At 46.0% G+C, this 21,021-nt stretch overlaps 1 protein-coding gene and 1 long non-coding RNA gene across 3 annotated transcripts; one reads left to right on the top strand and one right to left on the bottom strand.

The window, feature by feature from the left end:
• Positions 1 to 1,828: 1,828 nt before the first annotated feature.
• Positions 1,829 to 6,876, top strand: LOC143881713 (cysteine-rich receptor-like protein kinase 43). 2 transcript variants are annotated; one of them, XM_077384964.1, is made up of 5 exons: positions 1,829 to 2,041; positions 2,116 to 2,255; positions 3,052 to 3,262; positions 4,143 to 4,194; positions 6,290 to 6,697. In XM_077384964.1, the coding sequence occupies exons 1-5, from the start codon at positions 1,978 to 1,980 to the stop codon at positions 6,447 to 6,449; spliced, it is 627 nt and encodes a 208-aa protein (XP_077241079.1). In that variant the 5' UTR covers positions 1,829 to 1,977; the 3' UTR covers positions 6,450 to 6,697. The 2 variants fall into 2 exon arrangements, with proteins under 2 accessions (XP_077241079.1, XP_077241078.1); XM_077384963.1 differs by lacking the exon at positions 4,143 to 4,194 and having other exon boundaries at positions 6,290 to 6,876.
• On the bottom strand, positions 6,101 to 19,922 carry LOC143881714 (uncharacterized). Its single transcript, XR_013252009.1, has 2 exons — positions 19,695 to 19,922; positions 6,101 to 6,481 (listed from the first exon to the last, which is right to left on the bottom strand). It is a non-coding gene; the product is annotated as an uncharacterized LOC143881714 (long non-coding RNA).
• Between the last annotated feature and the right edge of the window lie 1,099 nt (positions 19,923 to 21,021).

Here is a 21,021-nt window from a genome sequence, read left to right on the forward strand (position 1 = left end):
CTCGGCTTGGCTCGCGAGCCGCTCGCGAGCTCCGCTGTTTGGTTGGGTTATATTAGAAATTTGCTAGCAAACTTTTCCTACGGGACTTCTCGGGCATGTAAACATCATTTTTGCGAGATTCGCGCACATGCAAAGGCCAGCTAAGGCTGCTAGCAAAAGCAAAAAAAAGGAAAAAAAGTAATCATTACGAAAAAAAGTGAAATAGCTTTAATGTGTATAGTTTTAAATGAAAATTACCGATTGATGTTAAAAAGTTATTACAATTACAAAATATTTACCAACTTACGAAGTTATGACAATTACGGAAATTACGGAAAAAAGTTATTACTTATGATAATTACGCTTCCAGCTGTTTCTACTTTATCATATTTATATTATATTTATTACTATTATTTTATTATTTTATACGGGTTTTATTAACGAGCTTTAACGAGCCGAGCCGAGCCTGGCCTAAATCGGGCTCGGCTCGTTAAGCTTAACGAGCCTGGCAAGCCGGCTCGGCTCGGCTCGTTAAGGATTCGAGCCGAGCTCGAGCCGAGCTTTTTTCGAGCCGAGCGAGCTTCCGAGCCCGAGCCAAAATTGACACCCTTAGTAGCAGATCTCGATCTTGGATGAGATCTGCAGATCTGGTTTTTTATGTTGGACTTTCTGCTGTCTCATACTGCGCCCTTGATGTCGTGAAGTACTACGTAATTTTTCAAGTTCAGGTCTAAGACTAATTAACTGTAAAATGTTGCAATATTTTATATTTAGGATTGATTTTTGGACATGCTTTTTTAAATTGATGGTAGTGTTAAGATGTTATATTCTATTGGGGTGTTAGGTTTTTGGATGCTTGGTCCAGATCCACTGCATCTCCACTGCATCTGCATTTCAATTCTAGATCCCAATTCAAAGTTTATTGTGACATATAATGCTACATTTTGGATCCTTCAATTTTCTGTTTGGAACTTGTAAATTTGCTAATCCTTAGGGCATGTTTAGCTGTCAGGAATTTATTTTCATGATAAATCAGCGTCTCCAAGTGGAGATGAGGGTGAAGTCCCTAAAATCAAGAAACAATATCCCGAAAACTGGTGTCTCCGGGCTTTATAACGTAGAAAGCTTTAAACCCGCATGAGTACTGTGATGTTGTCACAACCCCGACCCTTAAGCCTAAGGGGAAACAGACTAAGCCCCCCAAGAAGGGCAAGCCCGAGGGTGCTCTGTAATCATACGAAGACAAGAACAAGGGGTCCTCACTCCTCACAATCACCAGATGGTTGCATTGGCCGTTGCCATGAAACAAGCCATATCTCCTGGGTTCAAGCCCTATGCCTAAGGCAAACAGACTAAGCCCCCCAAGAAGGGCCAGCCCAGAGGGTGCTCTATATGATTCCGAAGACAAGAACAAGGGGTTGTTTTGGTCGTGGGTCAATACTTCGACTGAAATTGGCATTGCCATGCCACTTTCACATAATGGGGCCCACAAATATTCCGTTAAGAAAATTTTCATTGTTGCTAAACATGGCTTTCGTCCCACGTGCGTTGCACGTGCCTTTTTACTAGTCTTATAAAAGCAACATGGCCAAAAGACATCCAATTTGATGCTGCAACGATTCTTCGTTTAATGAAAATGATGGGACCCAGGATTCTTCTTTCCATTTTAATGGGTCCCGCAATGACTACTTCAGTCTTACGGCAAAAAAGGACTGATCTGACGGTGAGAAAGCCATACATAGTTCCTACTGTGTGGTAACACGTGTATGGTTAAGTATTATTGGGACACAATTTAGGGACACTTTCCTTCTCCCCCGTTAGCTTTCTATTCTACTTTTGCCTTTATTAGTTTCATTGTTTTCTATAATGAAGTTGAACCATTTCACATTCTCTTCTTTCCCACAAAAACAAGTAAAAGAAAACCCATTTCTTAAATTCATGGGTTAAACACTACCTAGCACAGACCCAACCAAGGAAAAAAAAAGGATTTCCCCGTTCATGACGAAACCAGGAAATTTTCTCCGCAAATTCATCAAACTCTTCAAATCCTGTTCAGATGAGGGTAAAACAGAAAACCCACTTACTTTCGAGGATTTTTTTTTTGTTATCTTTGATTCTAACAGTTTGTTGTATCAGACGCACGGAAAGAGGAGGATGAAGAGACGATTGGAGCTCGTGAGAAGAAGCTTTTCTCTTTGGAAGCCCCTGTCGCTGCCACACAAGATTTCAACCAGAAAAATAAACTTGGGGAGGGCGGTTTTGGGCCCGTCTACAAGGTACTCACTCTCTCTCTCTCTCTCACTAATTTTATAGTTTTATTTTTTGAATGATATTGGGAAATGTTATCATTTAAAGAGGGGTTTTTCTTAGCATCATTTAACGGCTCTAGGGAACATGATTTTACACATACTTTTACACCCTTTTTTAGATTTTTCCATCGAATTTTGTGTAAATTCATTACGCCGAGGGCCATTAAATGATGCTTAAGAAGTGCCCTCGGGCAAAACCATGGTTTTAAAATTTCGGCCGAGACCGAAACCGAAATTTGCCGATTTCGCAAAAAACCAAATTTCGGCCGAAATTTCAAAATTAATTAAATAATATTTTTTAATCATTACAGAATTTCGGCCCGAAATTTCGGATTTCGATGGGGTCCGAAATGGGTACCGAAACCGAAATTTAAAACCTTGGGCAAAACCCAGAGTTCTCAATGGTTTTCACCCTTCGCAGAATGCAATGACAAACCATTTAAAAAAGTTAAGACAAGCTGCATTTGTGCAATTATTAAAACATGGTTGTGCTTTTAAAATACTTTATCAAAATTTTTAAAAGGCTATTGAGAGTGGCACTACCATGTTTTAATAATTGCACAAACTCTCGTTGGCTTTTCTATTTTAATCAGCTTCTGTGAACTTTTTGGGAAGTGTAAGAAGCTTGGACAGCTGTTTAAACAATAAAAGACAGTGAGATTTTGTGCAATTATTAAAACATGGTAGTACTACTATCAGAAAACTTTTAAAAGGCATCTTTTGTTATTCTTATGAGGGCACCCTTCTTCTAATTATTAAAAAGGGTAAGCTGAAAGACGGAAGGGAGATAGCAGTAAAGAAGCTGTCAAGGAGCTCAAAACAAGGTAAGGATGAGTTCATGAACGAGGCGAGGCTCCTGGCTCAAGTGCAGCACAGGAACGTGGTGAGCCTTTTGGGATACTGCGCACATGGCGCAGAGAAGCTTCTCGTCTACGAGTATGTCGCCAACGAGAGCCTTGATAAGCTCCTTTTCCGTAAGTCTCTCTCTCTCCTTTTCCGACCGGAATTCACTCTGGAGTAATTGTTGTTTCACAAATATCACTTTCGTCTTTATTTTCCAAACTAAATCCCGTTTTGGAAGTGTTTTTCTTTGTGGATTATTTTTTATGGGTAAGCTAGAGTTAGGCAGGAACCCTACCGGTTTATTTGATAAATATAAAGAAGATACAATAACAGGCACAAAACAATCCATGACTCGGAACATGCGAGAGATGGAAAACCAAGGCTTATGCATATGGACGACAAATCGCTAGGCCTAAGACCTAAGGGATCTAAAAACTCAACCCTTGTGAATTACATATTCAGCTAATTTGGTAGGGGTACACTGGTCTCTTTGTGAGCGTCTTGGCCAATTTTTCTTCATTTGATTTCTCAAAAGTTTTGGGTTCTCTTCTTCACATTTATCGCAAGTTCTGGCCAAATTTTCTTATGTGGAAATCTTTTGCTTGTGTGTTTGCATCTTTCATTGCTTTGCGTGTAATTAGACTGGATTTTTCGCATTGGCTTTTCTACAGAACGGCTCGTCACATTTCGACATATACCCATCCCATATTAACACAAGTCTTGCTTTGTACGAGGAATTTCCTCCACTAAAACCATTACAACACTTTGCTGGGCGCTATTTAATTTGAGTTTTCACCTTGACTTGCTAGTCATTTCTTCTTGAATAAATGAGGTTGTTTAGTTTTTAATATAAAAATTATCAACGATAAAGATAGATAGCTTGCATTTTTTACAGTCGGAGAAAAACTTATAAGAACCTCTAGTTAAAAACTCGCTGTGTCACAATTGACTTGGTTTTTCCATGGTCGAGAAATCGGGTATCTGTGTAACAATCAATTACTCCAAAAGCAGGGGCGGAGCTACCGTGTTGCATAAGGGGGGCAGCTTGGCAGTGGAATACCGGGTAAAGGTTACTTCTTTTTAAAAGAAAATCCGAAAAAGCAACTCGTTGGCCAAGTTCTTCTAAGGCTGAAAGGCTCAAAGCTAAAGCTACCTATGCACAATGTAAATTGAGGGATAAAGTTGGTCAACAACAAACAAAAAAAAGGAAAGTCACTTTTTGAAAGATAATGTTGCTTACCTAGCAAAGGTACTCCTGTAACTACTCCAAAAATAAAGGCAAAGGGGTTAAGTGAAAGAAGGAATCGAGTGATATTATTGTTCCATGTGGGGACCACTGCTGTTAGTTTTGAATTGTTGAAAAGAGGAGATTTTATATGGTGTAACCCCTTATAGTCCCTTATTTTTCAAAAAGTACCATACGAACCACACTATAGGATGATCCAAACCATCCATATGGAAAGGCCATAAGGTAAATAGGTTGTGCTCCAAAAATCATTTCCATAGCACAACCTATTTACATTATGGCCCCTCATATGGACGGTTTGGATCACCCTATACTGCGGTCCTAGGTTGTGCCCCAAAAATCATTTCCTTAGCACAACCTATTTACATTATGGCCCCTCATATGGACGGTTTGGATCACCCTATACTGCGGTCCGTCCAGCACTTGAAAAATAAGGGACTATAAGGGCTTACACAGTACAAAATCTCTGAAAAGAGTACCTAGCTGGGTTGCGATTTGGTAAGTTATTTATCATATCCGCCCCTTTGTTTCTCCTAGGCACCCCTTACCAAATTCACCCATCCCTTTGTCTCCCTTTTATCTTTTCTTCATCCCTGAGATCACAATCTTTCAACCCCCAATATCTCTCCCGATGTAAAATCTCAAAGGAGCGCTCACGGACAACCGCCAATCTCTCCACCATTCTATAGACCGACTCCAACCTGAGAGGGGATGTTGCCACTAATCGCATTTCGAGAAAATCCAACTCTCCATTTCCGACGGTGCAACCCTAATCAATTTCAATCTTGAATTTTATCAACTAGAACCTAGATTTTTTAATCCAAGATTATAAAATCACAGTTTTGGCTGATTAAATCCAAGTTTTTGCATATAATTTTACAAATTTATACTACGTAAAAGTGAATTGCTTAAAATTCAGTTTTTTTTTGCTTAAAATCCAATTTTTTGCTTAAAATCTAGGTTTCTGCTTATAATATTATTATAAATGGGATTTGCTAGGGATTTGCCCCCCTTATGTATAAATCTTGGCTACGCCACTGTCCAAAAGCATAAGATGTTAGAGTTAGTGTTATTTAATCATTTATCCCTCAACACCCACACATGTGGCCCCCCTTTTTCTAGGATGACCCTAGGGTTGGAGTTGTTTTGCTGGACTTTGGTCCATGTGGATTGGTTCATGACATAGGTTTGTGTCTTGAATTGTCATATCGTAAGACTTGGCTTGGCGGATTGGTGCATGGCATCATCATGAACTTTGCACATGGCTTCACGGCCTGGTGTTCGATGGACTCATGATGCAGGCTGATCACGAGAGTGACTTCCAAGTTGGTCACAGCAAGTCCAAGCTTAGTAGCTTGATGAAGGTTTGGTGGTCGTGAACAAAGTATCAAGCGGTGCATGACAAGATCAAATCTAGTAGCCTGTTGAACAACTTGGAGATTACATGCACAAGTTAAGCATCAAGAGGTGTTAGGCGTGTAGAGCCTTCATGGCCTTGCACTGGTGAAGGCTGGCCGGCATTTAATGTCATTTCTAATACCAACTATATCAGCTCCTTGTTGAGCTCTTGCATTTACAACTTGCTTTGATATGCCACCTGATAACCAATTGATACCAACTATCAGAGCATTCTTCTTGAGCTTGTGCAGAATTCTTCTGCCTTGATAGCACGTGTCATGGGCCTTTCCTTTTTTGCGCAGAGAAACTTGTGTGGTGCCCCATGTGAAACAACCAATTACTCCAAAAGCTTAAGCCACTAGAGTTGGTGTGATTCGATCATTTATACTTCAACAGTATCAAGCTCAAATTAGTAAAACACATGGGTTGTAGAACATGGGATTGAAGGAGGAATGCTCTCTCCTTGTTTATCTAGTTAAATGTCATAAGATAAAGTGAGTTGAATGGCATGCAGATGCAGAGAGGCGGGCGGAATTAGAGTGGAAGAAGCGGTACGAGGTGATGGTCGGGGTGGCACGAGGGCTACTGTATCTGCACGAAGACTCCCACAATTGCATCATTCACCGGGACATCAAGGCCAGCAATATCCTTCTCGACGACCAGTGGGTTCCTAAAATAGCCGACTTCGGGATGGCCAAACTCTTCCCTGAAGACCAGACCTCCGTCAAAACCCGAGTGGCGGGCACCAAGTACGCCTCCTTTCCTCTCTTAGATGAGTTTAATTTGCTTAATATTAAAAAAAATTTGAAGACCACACCAACACACAACATTTCTTGTGGTGTCATTCATGGAAAGATTGATGCAGATTGTAGGCCCCATAAGAGACAAATTTGTCCGTTATGACAGTTTGAGAATTTATTTCCATGTTATTTAGTTTCCAGTTGTTTTATTTCCATGTTTTAGTTTTTAAGGCTTTTATTTTCCATGTTATTTTGTTTCCAAGTTATTTCAATGGCCTATATAAGGCCCTCATGTATTTGGGTTTTTAGTTTTGATGACGGATTAATGAATTGAGAACATAGATTCTCCCCCATTCCTCTTCTTCTTCCCTTTCTCTTCCCCTTCTTCTTCCATTTTCCCCTCTTTCTCCTATTTCTCCGTCCTTGGGCCACATCAAAGATTCTCACTTGGGACTATAGCTCGTAAAGAATAAATGTGATACTCTTGATTGTATCATTTGCAATTTTCATGATGAGTACCCAACTCATTTGTTTATTAATGGTCAGAGGTCGACTCGGATATGGAGTTACTTCTTTGGATTATATCGTGTCTATCCGGATCCCAATAAAATTGATTTATCGTTTTTGGGACTCTTTGGGCATGGGGGGGAAAGTGGACGCAAGAGACCTGATAGTCTTTGGAAGAGACTTTTTCCCTTAAAACCCTAGATTATTTGTAAGGAAAGAAATGATAGAATTTTCAATGGGAGAGACCATAGCCTTTGTAAGTCATAAATTAGATTAATATCTTGAATAGCCCCTTTTTCAGGTGTTGTTATTCAAGATATTAATCGAGCTTGGAGACTCCCTCGAAGTTATTACGTGGATGGACAAATCGTATCCCCCGCCCAAGGAGGTCTGCAGGGTTATTTGATGAGAACCAAGATCAGCTAGCCAGCTTTCCAGTGACATTCTAGCATGTTTGGAGATCTTCGAATAGCGAGACGGATCATCTTGCCAGATCAGGAGTTACCCGGGCCAGTTTGAAGATCTGGGCCAGTTTGAAGATCTTTGATTTTCTTCCGCCTTAATATTTTCGTTGTGTTTTATTTTTACTTGGTGCTCTTTTGTTTTTGTTTTCTAGTTGTAGCTCTGACCTCCTCGGTGGGGGCGCTTCTCCTTTCCCATTAATAATAAGCTCATCATTCAAAAAGATATTAATCGAGCTTGGATATCAATCAATTATGGGTTTTCCCCCCAATTCAATATTCCTGAGATGTGATCTGCCCCAATATCGGATGCATTAAACTGTCGTGTAGGTAGTAGCAAGTCTCTTATGGGGTTGCTACACTCTTTCTAGTTTAAGGGGTTAGGCGGGACCCCTGGCAGTGTATTAATATTTTTTTAAAAAAAATACACAATCAATAGCACAAAGCACCATCCCTCTCCCTAGAGATCATAACAAAAGGCAAACCAAGATCTTCGAACTAACCCTAGATAGAGTAACTATGGGAAACAAGAAAACAATAGATTTCCAATGATCCAATATATGTTGTGGATGTAATACTCATGAGTGCTGGGTTACGTAATCGGCTTAGCTCACCTGATGCATATTGGGATCTTTGAGGCGGAACAAATTAATTTAGATTTTGTAGCTTTTTGGAGTTTGGATAGTATTCTTAAAGATAAGGGTTAGGGTTTCTAGAATAGCTTGGGTAAATAGTTTTAGAGGAAGTTGCCAAGTAGCTGCCAAGTTGGTTTTCCATTTGGTATAAATAACATATAAGTAGTCTATTTCAAATGAATCATGAAATCTATCCAGGAAATTGTGTTCTTCGACACAAAGGAGAACTAACCCTCTTGATGTGGAAAACAAGACTGATGGGGTGTGAAAACACCAGCCTCTCACAGGCTGCCACCTGTCCCAGAGTAGGTGAGATCCAGCCTCTCACAGACCACCACCTGTCCTGGACACCTGTCCAGGACACCTCAACAGATCTTCCCTATAAATAGGGGACTAAAGCTCAGACTAATGGGTAATGCTAAAAAAACCCTCTTCTCCCTAAAAACTCTGACATTTCCCTTCACTCTTGCTCATACTGACTTGAGTGTCGAAGGACCTGTCCGGAGTAAAATCCGGTCTGGTCTTCTGACCTTGTTTGCCTTGTGCAGGACTAAGCACTCACCACAGGACTCATACTCAACCTCCCTCGTCACTCGCTCTCAGTTCTTACGCCACTGCTGTACCTGTTACCGATTTTAGGTCTAACAGATTGGCGCCATCCGTGGGACCAAGAACTAAAAGCTGTTCTTACATATCTCACTTACAAAAATGGCAGGGCGCAAGAGTGCGCGGTTAGCTTCTGCGCAGAACGACCAAGCCGCGCTACCTCGCAGGACCCGGAGCGGTCGAATCGCCTCGATGGTAGTGGCAGCATCTGCCGACCAAAGCCTTTCTCGCTCGGAGCATCACAATCCCGTGCCCACCTCGGAGCAAGTCCAAGCCCTCTTCCAGCAGATGACGGCCCTTGTTGGTCAGTACCAACAACTACTTCAAGCACCCCCTCCACCTCCTCCAGAGGCCCCGCGATCTGCCCAAGGAGTCCACAGGGGAGAGTCATCACGTCATGGGGAGGGCAGAACTCATCACTCCGCTAGACGAGTTCATCGCCCCATAGTGAGGCACGCCCAGACAGAACCTCATCACCGCGAAAGATCGCGGTCTCGCTCCACGCAGAGGCGCCGGCCTCACGAAGATCGTTTGCCACCGGCAAAATCTCGGCCTCGTCGTAGGAGTCCGGAAAGTCAGTCCGATTCTGCGGCAAGCCCATTTGTGGGAAGAATCAGGTCCCCAGACCGCAGAACGGATCCGCTGCTACAGAGAATGGAGGAGATGAACCACCGAATAGAGGAATTGGCGAAGGATCAGAGCTGGCCCGCCTCCAGAGCGTTCTCAAGCAGAACGCCGTTCACTAGTGATGTCCTGAGTGCTCCAGCACCCAGAGGATTTAAAATGCCTGCCGTCCCTCAGTACGACGGCACTACCGATCCCGTGGATCATTTGGAGACATTTAGAACAATGATGCTCCTCCACGGCGCCTCCGACGGCTTCATCTGCAGAGCCTTCCCAACGACGCTCACTGGCGCGGCAAGAGACTGGTACTCCAGGATCAAACCAAACTCCATCAACAATTTCGATGATTTTGGAGAGGATCTGGTCCGCCATTTCATGAGTAGCCGTAGGCCGAAGAAAACGACTGCATCCCTGATGGCCTTGCGACAGGATGATAATGAACCCCTGAAGGTGTTCGTCCGCCGCTTCAACAGGGAGGCACTACAGGTGCCCAATTTAGATCCCTCAGCGGCTATGAACGCACTCCTCACCGGTGCAAGATCTGATGATTTTCGTCGAGCGGTGGCTCGGCAAAATCCGCACTCACTGGCGGATCTCATGGCCGGGGCAGAAGAGTACATAACAGTGGAAGAAACACTGGCAGCTCTTAATTCAAACCGGAGGATAACCTCTGAAGAGAAGAATGTGCCTAAACAGCGTAGGGAGGATAAACCTCCCAGGAAAGAGAAGTCTCCACCCCCTCAGAGAAGAGAAGAGAACTTCACACCTCTCAATACCTCTAGAAAGCACATACTGGCGGCGATCAGTGAGGAGGAGTTTGTGAAGTGGCCGCCCAGAATGATCTCCAAGGGAAACAGAAGAGATCCTTCAAAGTACTGTCGGTTTCACAAGGACCACGGCCATGACACAGAGGATTGCTGGCAGCTCAAGGGAGAAATTGAGCAGCTGATCAGCCGGGGTTATTTGAAAAAATACATCCAGAATGACGGCCGCACCCAAGAGCGCAAAGGAAAGAGTCCCCAGGGCCGTAGCCCTCGAAGATCACAGCAGCCCCCTCCTCAGGATAAGACTTCTCAGGTCACCGACGCGCAGCCTGAGGCACCCCGATCTCAACCAAGGGGGGTTATCAATACAATCATGGGCGGACCAGCCGCTGGGGGCACCTCCTCTGCTGCTCGAAAAGCATATGCACGGCAAGTTAACGCCGTTCACACAACCAGCAAAAAGTCAAGAACGGAGAATGAGATCTCCTTCTCGGACGCAGATCTGGACAGCCTTATTTTGCCCCACGACGATGCATTGGTGTTAACCATGCTCGATGCTAATTGGGAGGTAAAGAAAATTCTTGTGGACAACGGGAGCTCAGCGGATATTCTATACTACCATGCCTTCGAGAAAATGATGATAGGCGACGACCGTCTAAGGCCGGCGAACTCAGATTTGTTCGGCTTCTCCGGAGAGGTCGTAAAAGTGGTAGGACAGATCGAGCTCCCTGTTCTTGTCGGAGATTCACCATGTCAAGCGTTCGCCATGGTTAACTTCCTGGTAGTGAAGGCCACCTCGGTATATAATGCTATCTTGGGACGGCCTGGCCAGAATCTGATCCGAGCAGTCGCCTCAGCCTACCACCAAAAAATGAAATTCATAACCCCTAATGGCGTGGGGGAAGTTCGCGGAGATCAGCCTCAATCAAGGGAGTGCTATGCAATGGCACTGAAAGGAAAAAACGCAGTGGAATCACTGCCAATCGAACTGCTTGATGTAAGGGACGAACTCAGGGGTACTCAACCCGCTGAGGACCTACTCTCCATCCCACTGTGCCCGGAGGACGGTGAGAAAGTTGCTCTGATCGGTTCCTCCCTTAGTAATAGCGTTCAACATCAACTCACCGAATTTCTCCAGGGCAATGCAGATGTCTTTGCATGGGTTCCTGCCGATATGCCCGGCATCGATCCAGAGATCAGCACTCATAGGCTTGGTGTCGATTCAACCTGCAGACCGGTGAAGCAGAAAAGGAGACACTTTGCTTTTGAAAGGCGACAGGCAATAAAAGAAGAAGTGGAGAGGCTTCTGAAGGCTGACTTCATTCGCGAGATTCGATATCCGGACTGGCTAGCAAACGTAGTCCTAGTCAAGAAGACTAATGGAAAGTGGAGAACCTGCGTCGATTTTACTGATCTGAATAAGGCTTGTCCCAAGGACAGTTATCCGCTCCCGAAGATCGATCAGCTCATCGACGCCACAGCGGGTCATGAACTGTTGAGCTTCATGGACGCCTTCTCCGGATATAACCAGATCAGGATGTACGAATCGGATATACCAAAGACCTCATTCGTCACAGATCAAGGGACTTATTGCTACCGAGTCATGCCCTTCGGCCTCAAAAACGCCGGAGCTACTTACCAAAGGCTGGTGAACAGACTTTTTCAGAACCAGATCGGCCGAAATATGGAAGTGTATGTGGATGATATGCTGGTCAAAAGTCGAAGCGCACAGGACCACGTGTCTGATCTCAGAGAAACATTTCAGGTCCTCAAGAAGCACAACATGAAACTCAACCCCACCAAGTGCACTTTTGGTGTCAGCTCGGGGAAGTTCTTGGGATTCATGGTGAGTCAGCGAGGGATAGAAGCAAATCCCGAGAAGATCAGAGCTGTGATAGAGCTTACCGCCCCAAGAACCATCAGAGAAGTTCAGCGGCTCACGGGAATGATAGCGGCATTGGGCCGCTTCATCTCCAAATCGGCGGAGAGATGCCTGCCCTTTTTCAGCGCGGTTAAGGGGCTCAAGACTGCGCCCTGGACGGAAGAATGCCAGATTGCCTTCGACGAGCTGAAAAGGTATCTGTCCTCCCCGCCATTATTGACAAAGCCGGAGCCAGGTGAGGAGTTATTTCTGTATCTCTCCGTTAGCTCCACGGCACTGGCAGTTGTCCTCGTCCGCGAAGAGCACCGCCAGCAAAAACCAATCTACTATGTCAGCAAGGTTCTTCACGACGTAGAAATAAGGTACCAGCGGGTCGAGAAATTGGCTTACGCGCTGGTAATGGCTGCAAGAAAATTAAGACCGTACTTTCAAGCTCACACTGTAAAGGTCTTGACTGACCAGCCGCTTCGGCAAGTACTCCATCGACCAGATATCTCCGGACGACTTGTGAAATGGGCCGTAGAGCTGAGCGAGTTCGACATCCAGTACGCTCCAAGGCCAGCCATCAAGGCCCAAGTACTGGCAGATTTCGTAGCAGAGTGCACCATCCCCCAGCAAGTCGCCGACCCTGAAACGGTACTACTCCCAGTTGCAGAGAAAGCGGTTCCTGACGAATGCATAGCAGAAACTCAGACAGAAATCTTGCAACCGCCGGCAGAGCAGGACTCCATGACCAGCACACCAACTTGGGAAGTATATGTCGACGGTTCTTCAAATAAAAACGGCTGTGGAGCAGGCCTCATCCAGCAGGCCTCATCCTCACTGGGCCTGAGGGGTTCACTGCGGATTATGCTCTGAGATTCGGATTCCGTGCGTCCAACAATGAGGCAGAATATGAAGCCCTCCTTGCCGGAATGAACCTAGCAATTCAGACCGGCGCCCGGAAATTAAAAGCATACTGCGACTCACAGCTGGTAGCAAATCAGATCCAAGGGGTCTACGAAGCACGAGATGAGCGTATGGTTAAGTATCTTGCCAAGGTTCATCAACTCTCCAGCCGGTTTGCCAGTTTCGAGGTCATCAGAGTACCACGAACAGAAAATGCCAAAGCAGATGTACTGTCGAAGCTGGCTGCTTCTGGATACACCACTCTTGGAAGCATACGTATGGAATTCCTACAAAGATCTAGCATCGAAAGAGAAGCCGCAGATATAATGCAGGTGGAGAACGAACCGTGCTGGATGGATGAGATCATTCATTACTTACGGGACGCGAAACTTCCCGAAGATAAGAAGGAAGCTCGTAAGGTGATACAGAGAGCCGCCCGATTCTCCCTCAGCAGTGACATTTTGTATAAAAGGTCCTACACTCTCCCGTACCTGAAGTGTCTGGGACCAAGTAACGCCGCGTACGCATTGCAAGAGACTCATGAAGGAATCTGTGGAGAACATCTGGGGGGCAAAGCCCTGGCGATCAAGGTACTCCTCAGAGGATTGTATTGGCCCACCATACGACAAGACGCGCTGAATCTGGTTAAAAAGTGCGAGAGGTGCTAGAAATTCTCCCCCACCATCCACCAGCCTGCTGTGGCGATGGCCCCAATTATCAGTCCACTCCCTTTTGCAGTATGGGGGATGGACATTCTGGGTCCTTTTCCACCGGCTTCCGGAAAGCGCATATTCGTAGTAGTGGCAATCGACTACTTCACCAAGTGGGTGGAGGCAGAACCTCTAGCCCAGATCACTGAGCAGAATATACAGAATTTCTTCTGGAAGGCAGTGGTCTGCAGATTTGGGATTCCCCGTGCCTTAATCACAGATAACGGCAAACAGTTCGACTGCCGGAACTTTCGGAAGTTCTGCTCTGACCTAAAGATTGAACAGAGATTCACTTCGGTTGCTCACCCCCAGACCAATGGGCAAACGGAAGTAACTAATAGGATCTTGCTTCAAGGGATAAAGAAGAGGCTGGATGAAAAAGCTGGCCGATGGGCAGATGAGCTCTACCATGTTCTGTGGGCTTACCGCACCACTCCTCGCACGACGACTGGTGAATCACCATTCAACCTCTCTTTTGGAACCGAAGCCGTGATACCTGTTGATATAGGCACCCCATCTCCCAGAGTCATCAGTTTCCATGAGCAACTGAACAGCGACGGACTCCGCGCCAATCTCGACTTACTAGAAGAAATCCGGGAGGAATCTCGAATCCGGGTCGCCGCTTATAAGCAGAAGGTGTCGAATTATCACGACTCCAAAATTCGCCCCAGAGAATTCAGGACAGGGGATCTGGTCCTGAGAAAGGCAGCCGTCTCCCAGCCGACGAAAGTAGGGAAACTTTCCCCAACTTGGGAGGGACCCTATCGAGTGAAGGAAGTTATCCGGCCAGGAAGCTACAAGCTAGAGACACTGGAGGAGCACCTATTACCCCACGCATGGAACTCCAAAAACCTCAGGAAATATTATCAGTAGTCGAATTATCCGGCGTGAAAAGGTGATCTTGTAAATTTGTATATTTGTTGTTATGAATAAATAATCTTCTTGCAAATTCAGTGTCACTTTTATATCTGAAAACCCAGTTCACAAAACTTGGGTACTCACTGGAAACCCAGTTCTTAAACTTGGGTACGCACTGGAAACCCAGTTCACAAAACTTGGGTACTCACTGGAAACCCAGTTCACAAAACTTGGGTACTCATTGGAAACCCAGTTCTTAAACTTGGGTACGCACTGGAAACCCAGTTCTTAAACTTGGGTACGCACTGGAAACCCAGTTCACAAAACTTGGGTACTCACTGGAAACCCAGTTCACAAAACTTGGGTACTCACTGGAAACCCAGTTCTTAGACTTGGGTACGCACTGGAAACCCAGTTCTTAAACTTGGGTACTCACTGGAAACCCAGTTCACAAAACTTGGGTACTCACTGGAAACCCAGTTCACAAAACTTGGGTACTCACTGGAAACCCAGTTCTTAAACTTGGGTACTCACTGGAAACCCAGTTCACAAAACTTGGGTACTCACTGGAAACCCAGTTCTTAAACTTGGGTACGCACTGGAAACCCAGTTCTTAAACTTGGGTACTCACTGGAAACCCAGTTCACAAAACTTGGGTACTCACTGGAAACCCAGTTCACAAAACTTGGGTACTCACTGGAAACCCAGTTCTTAAACTTGGGTACTCACTGGAAACCCAGTTCACAAAACTTGGGTACTCACTGGAAACCCAGTTCTTAAACTTGGGTACTCACTGGAAACCCAGTTCACAAAACTTGGGTACTCACTAGAAACCCCGTTCACAAAACTTGGGTACTTGTTAAAAGACCAGTTCGTCATAATTCGACCATCAACAGCCTCATTCACAGGTTATCAAAATTAAAAAGACAAAGTCAAGCAAATCACTCAGTTGAGAAGTATCAGAGACAGACAAATGTGATTTCATTGATCAGAATATGTGGGGCCTCGAGGGCCATTACAAAATTCATTTTAAAGAGGCTGCTAAGAGCTGTCGGGTCTCAAGGACCATTACAAAATGAGGTCAAAACAAAAACAAAAAAAAAATTCTAAGCATCTGGAAGAGAGGTGATGTCAGCAGGAGCATCAGCAGGAGTATCTGGCTCCTCATCAGTAATCTTCGGCCTGGCAGGGAGAGTCATGTTCTGCATCAATAAGTTTGGATTGCAGGCCTGGAGCTCCTGGAAGCAGTCGTAGTATCCAAGACTATAAGCCTCGCTCGACAGGCTGAAAAGTTCAGCCTCCTTTGCCTCTGTGGCCTCTTTCACTGCCTTCTCCTGCCTTTCAGTAGCTCTTCCTCTTTGAGCCTCCATGGCTTCAGCAGCCTTGGCCAGTTTCCTCTTCTCTGCGGCCAGATCCTCTTTCAACAACCTCCTCTCCTCCTCTATTCGTCCGATGCTCGTTTGAAGCTCCTGCACCTCAGCGGCCAACTTTCCGTTCACCTCTTCAGATGCAGTAATGGCTTGGGAGAACTTCTTACTCTTCTCCTTGAGGTCATTATAGTAGAGCAAGATCTGAAGAAAGAAACAGGCATCAGTATGGTGAAAGGAAGAAATGGGCAGAAAGTTAGCAAATCGAAGCACCACTTCCTTACCTGGTAAGCTGAGGATAACACAGCCTCCTCTCCTGTAGCTGGCGGCTCGTAAAGGACCTGTTGCTTGTCCTTCCGCAGCAAACACTTGCTCATGAGCTCTGCTGCTACTCGGCTCTCGCCTAGGGCAGTGTCATCCTTCAAAACGGCCCAATTGGGTCGAAAGACATGCTCAATAAGCCCCGTAGGAGGACGAGCCCCAGAACCGGTTCCGGTAGAAGCACCACCGGATTTAGAAGAGCCACCGCCCTGAGCAAAGGGGCCTATTAGCTTCACCGTAGTCTTGGGCCTCTGGGATGGGGGTGGAGTGCCCTGTGACGGGGCCGGACTCCCCAGTACAGTCGCCTTTCTCTTCTGGCGCTCCTGTTGTGCCTGTGCAGCACCCTCCTGTGCCCGTGGCTGGGCTCCTTGTCTTATCTTCTCGACGGTCGATTGTTTCTTCATTTCTGCCAGACAAACAAGCAGTCAGAAGCAAGCATATAAAAAATAAACAGATTGCATAGACAAGTCTAGCTACATACGTTCTGGAGTCGCGGCACTCACGCCCAGCCCGACCAGAATCGCCTCTTCAGAAAACTCCTTACAACGGATGAGGCCCGATTGCTCGATCTCCTTCCGCATCAAGGCGAATGTTATCCTGTCCTCACCTTCGAGGAGCGGCTTTCGACTCAGTTTTGAGGTATCTGGAGTGTCCCACACTAGAGGGACGGACCAGGGCTCACTGGCCTCCTGATCCACAACATAGAAGAATCTATTCTTCCACGAGTGAATCGACGAAGGAATGCCAGTGATTATCTTCCGTTCAGGGCGCTGGCTAATGTAGATCCAGCCCCCTTCTTTATGCATCTTCAGGTGTGCACAAGCACGGAACAGTGACAAAGTCACGCTCCTCTCTAACCGACCGTGGACGAGGTATAAAAACCCAACTAATAATCTCCATGAGTTCGGAGCTACCTGGGCCGGGGCTAGTCCGTAGTATCGTAGCACCGCTGAGAAAAAGGGGTGCAACGGAAATCGGAGTCCTGCCCTCAGTGACTCCTCATAAATAAAGAGGTCCTGGCTCTCGTTGCAGGCTCTGTCTCCCTCTATAGCTGCCCTCAGTTCAAATCTCGGGGGCACACAGTATTTATCCCTGATATCTCCCAGCATAGACCTGGTGAGGTAGTTCTCCTCGACTAGAGCTCGCAAGTTGTATTTTGGATCGGCATCCATCCGCGCTCTAGCGATCACCTCCACCGCCCGGCCAGGAAGGAATGTTGTGGACGCTTCAGCAACGTCGCTCTCAACACTCCCTCCTGCTCGCGGGAGACTGCCAGTCAAGGGTGGAGTGGCATTCAGATCTAAGAACACTTCATCCCTATCCCCTCCGTCGTCACTATCTACAAGGTCTATCCTATCAGACGCCCTAGCCACTACAGGCTCCTGAGGCATCCTAAACTCCGAACTACTGCTAGTGGAGGACCCCGTACCGGACTCGGAATTGGAAGTACTACCAGACATAGTAAAAGGAAGGGCTGAGAGGAATACCGGTGAGTGGAGCTCGTAAAGATCTTGGAACGCGACTGCGAGCTACGGGCTGCGAACTGCGATCTGCGATCTGCGGACTGCGAGCTGCGAACTGAGAAGTGGAAACTCCCAGAGCAAGAAGAGGAAAAAGATGAAAAGTAAAAAGTAAAAAGTGAAGGGGGGTAAACCTCCTTATATAGTTTTTAAGAGGCGGTGGGGCAATAAATGCGATGCACGCATCTCGAGGTCATCCGGATTGCGCCACGTGTCCCCTATTTATGACGGACACATTCTCCCACCATCAATACGATCAAGCACGCGCGTAAACATTCACGTCCCAAGAATGGATCTCCGCACTCCGCACTCCGCACTCCGCACTCCGCATTCAGTCCGGAAAAAACCGTACTGGATATAACGCGTTCTCACAAAACGACAAAAATCAGTCCGGTCCGCACCGAACTGGCCGCCAGACGACAAAACTCAGTCCGGAAAAAACCGTACTGGATATAACGCGTTCTCACAAAACGACAAAAATCAGTCCAGTCCGCACCGAACTGGCCGCTAGACGACAAAACTCAGTCCGGAAAAAACCGTACTGGATATAACGCGTTCTCACAAAACGACAAAAATCAGTCCGGTCCGCACCGAACTGGCCGCAAGACGACAAAACTCAGTCCGGAAAAAACCGTACTGGATATAACGCGTTCTCACAAAACGACAAAAAATCAGTCCGGTCCGCACCGAACTGGCCGCAAGACGACAAAAAACAGTCCGGTAAAAACCGAACAGGATACGGCGCATTCTGAAAAGCGTCAAGAGCCAGTCCGGTTGAAGCCGTACTCCGAACTGCGGACTGCTATCTCCGTACTGCGACCTCCGGACTGGATACGGCGCATTCTGAAAAGCATCAAGAGCCAGTCCGGTTGAAGCCGTACTCCGAACTGCGGACTGCGATCTCCGTACTACGGACTGCGGACTGGATACGGCGCATTCTGAAAAGCGTCAAGAGCCAGTCCGGTTGAATCCGTACTCCGAACTGCGGACTGCTATCTCCGAACTGCGGACTGCGATCTCCGTACTGCGGACTGCGGACTGGATACGGCGCATTCTGAAAAGCGTCAAGAGCCAGTCCGGTTGAATCCGTACTCCGAACTGCGGACTGCGATCTCCGTACTGCGGACTGCGGACTGGATACGGCGCATTCTGAAAAGCGTCAAGAGCCAGTCCGGTTGAATCCGTACTCCGAACTGCGGACTGCTATCTCCGAACTGCGGACTGCGATCTCCGTACTGCGGACTGCGGACTGGATACGGCGCATTCTGAAAAGCGTCAAGAGCCAGTCCGGTTGAATCCGTACTCCGAACTGCGGACTGCGATCTCCGTACTGCGACCTCCGGACTGGATACGGCGCATTCTGAAAAGCGTCAAGAGCCAGTCCGGTTGAAGCCGTACTCCGAACTGCGGACTGCGATCTCCGGACTGCGAACTCCAGGCTCTCCATTTCACCTCCGAACAGCGTCCGCCCATCCAGAAAAACAACCGACTACACTTTCCCAAGTCCCTCCATGACTTGGAAAACTGGGGGGCAACTGATGGGGTGTGAAAACACCAGCCTCTCACAGGCTGCCACCTGTCCCAGAGTAGGTGAGATCCAGCCTCTCACAGACCACCACCTGTCCTGGACACCTGTCCAAGACACCTCAACAGATCTTCCCTATAAATAGGGGACTAAAGCTCAGACTAATGGGTAATGCTAAAAAAACCCTCTTCTCCCTAAAAACTCTGACATTTCCCTTCACTCTTGCTCATACTGACTTGAGTGTCGAAGGACCTGTCCGGAGTAAAATCCGGTCTGGTCTTCTGACCTTGTTTGCCTTGTGCAGGACTAAGCACTCACCACAGGACTCATACTCAACCTCCCTCGTCACTCGCTCTCAGTTCTTACGCCACTGCTGTACCTGTTACCGATTTTAGGTCTAACAAAGACAAAACCCAAAACTTTGAGAAAATTGAAATCATGTATGACAGAATTAAAGATAGTAAAAGGGAACCTGAAATAGGGAAATGGATGTAGGGTAAGACTAAATTACCCGTAAATCCTGCGATTTTTCATGTCGATGGAGATACAGAGCTTCTGATGGCGAACCACTGCGTCTGAATTCTCCGTTTTCTGCTCCTCGTTCTTCGTCTTTCGAGGCTTCGCCATTGGAGATCTCTCACAAAAACCCTACCCAAAAATCCCCTCTTTCAATCTCTCTCTCTCACAACTCTAAGCTGTGAGCGAGAGGAACCCTTTTTTATAGAAGCCCTCGCTCAAGATTCCCCGCGGCTCTTTTTTTTTCCCGTTTTTACCCTTTTAGTTTCGCGGTGAAAAAAGGCCAGATATTTGTGACCTAATTCATGTTACTTGTGGGCACTTTTTCGTCCGTTGATATTAAGCGGGCCTACCAAAGCTAGGCCTTGATGAGCGTACGATCTTAGTGGTTCAAGTTATGACTGAAAATGGTAATGTTCAACTTTTAATTGGAAAATTCCTAAAAATTGGCCTTTTTTATGGACGGGTTAGGATCAGGTGGATCCCCGGGCCTATGATCCTAATGTACTGTGGTGGGCCCACCAGATCAATGAGCCTTATCACCGACTGCCACGTGTATTTGTAGGCCATGCATGAGTGAAGAGAGAGTGTGGAAGATAGAGGCTTATTTATTTGGCAAGAAAGGTCTTTCAATTTCAAGAAAGAGCTTGCCTACCAAAAAACACACGAAAGGTCTTTCAACCCTGAAAGTGCGTCTCTACTCTCTAGGCCCCGTTTCGATTTCAAGTAAAACATTGCTGAGAAATTTTCTTACCAAAATTTAGAAGACAAAATCATATGACTATGGATAAATTAGGGGAAATGATACTTTGCCCCCCTTAAATGGATAAAATCCCCCCTGTAACGGTTTATGTGAGAATGGTTCTCTTCTTGAGGATAAATTCACCCCCTCTAACATTTTTATTTGCCTTTAAAACTTAACGGAAAACGTTAAGGGGGGGTTTATCCGTCATAGGGGGGGATATCACTCTCCTAAATTAGGGGGATGCCATCATCAATTGAAGGTCCCTATAGGTAAAAATTGAATAAGGTTGGTTCAAAAAATCTTTTTCCATCTGTAGAAAAATTTAGAAATATTTTTCCTTTCAAAACTGTTCTAGAAAATTCCCTACAATCCAAAGTCCAAACAGGGCCCCAGGAAAGCCTTTTCCCTGTAAACAAAAACAAAAACAAAAACAAAAAAATCCCGTACAAGTGCATGATTGACAACCATAGAAAATCCATAGCATATTTGTTTATCTTGTGTAAGAGGGTGGTAAGAGACCAGAGACAAAAATGATATTTTAGGGAGTGATGAACATGAGATGGGACAGGAAAACAGG

This window comes from Tasmannia lanceolata, unplaced genomic scaffold, assembly GCF_043159265.1.
Source record: "Tasmannia lanceolata isolate RefF3 unplaced genomic scaffold, GAP_Taslan_0.1 ptg000007l, whole genome shotgun sequence".
NCBI lineage: Eukaryota > Viridiplantae > Streptophyta > Magnoliopsida > Canellales > Winteraceae > Tasmannia > Tasmannia lanceolata.

Coding starts and splice junctions, on each gene's coding strand:
- LOC143881713 (XM_077384963.1), top strand. CDS start 1,978: ATGACGAAACCAGGAAATTTTCTCCGCAAATTCATCAAACTCTTCAAA. Junction 2,042..2,115: donor CAAATCCTGTTCAGATGAGG/GTAAAACAGAAA, acceptor TTGTTGTATCAG/ACGCACGGAAAGAGGAGGAT. Junction 3,263..6,289: donor CCTTGATAAGCTCCTTTTCC/GTAAGTCTCTCT, acceptor AATGGCATGCAG/ATGCAGAGAGGCGGGCGGAA.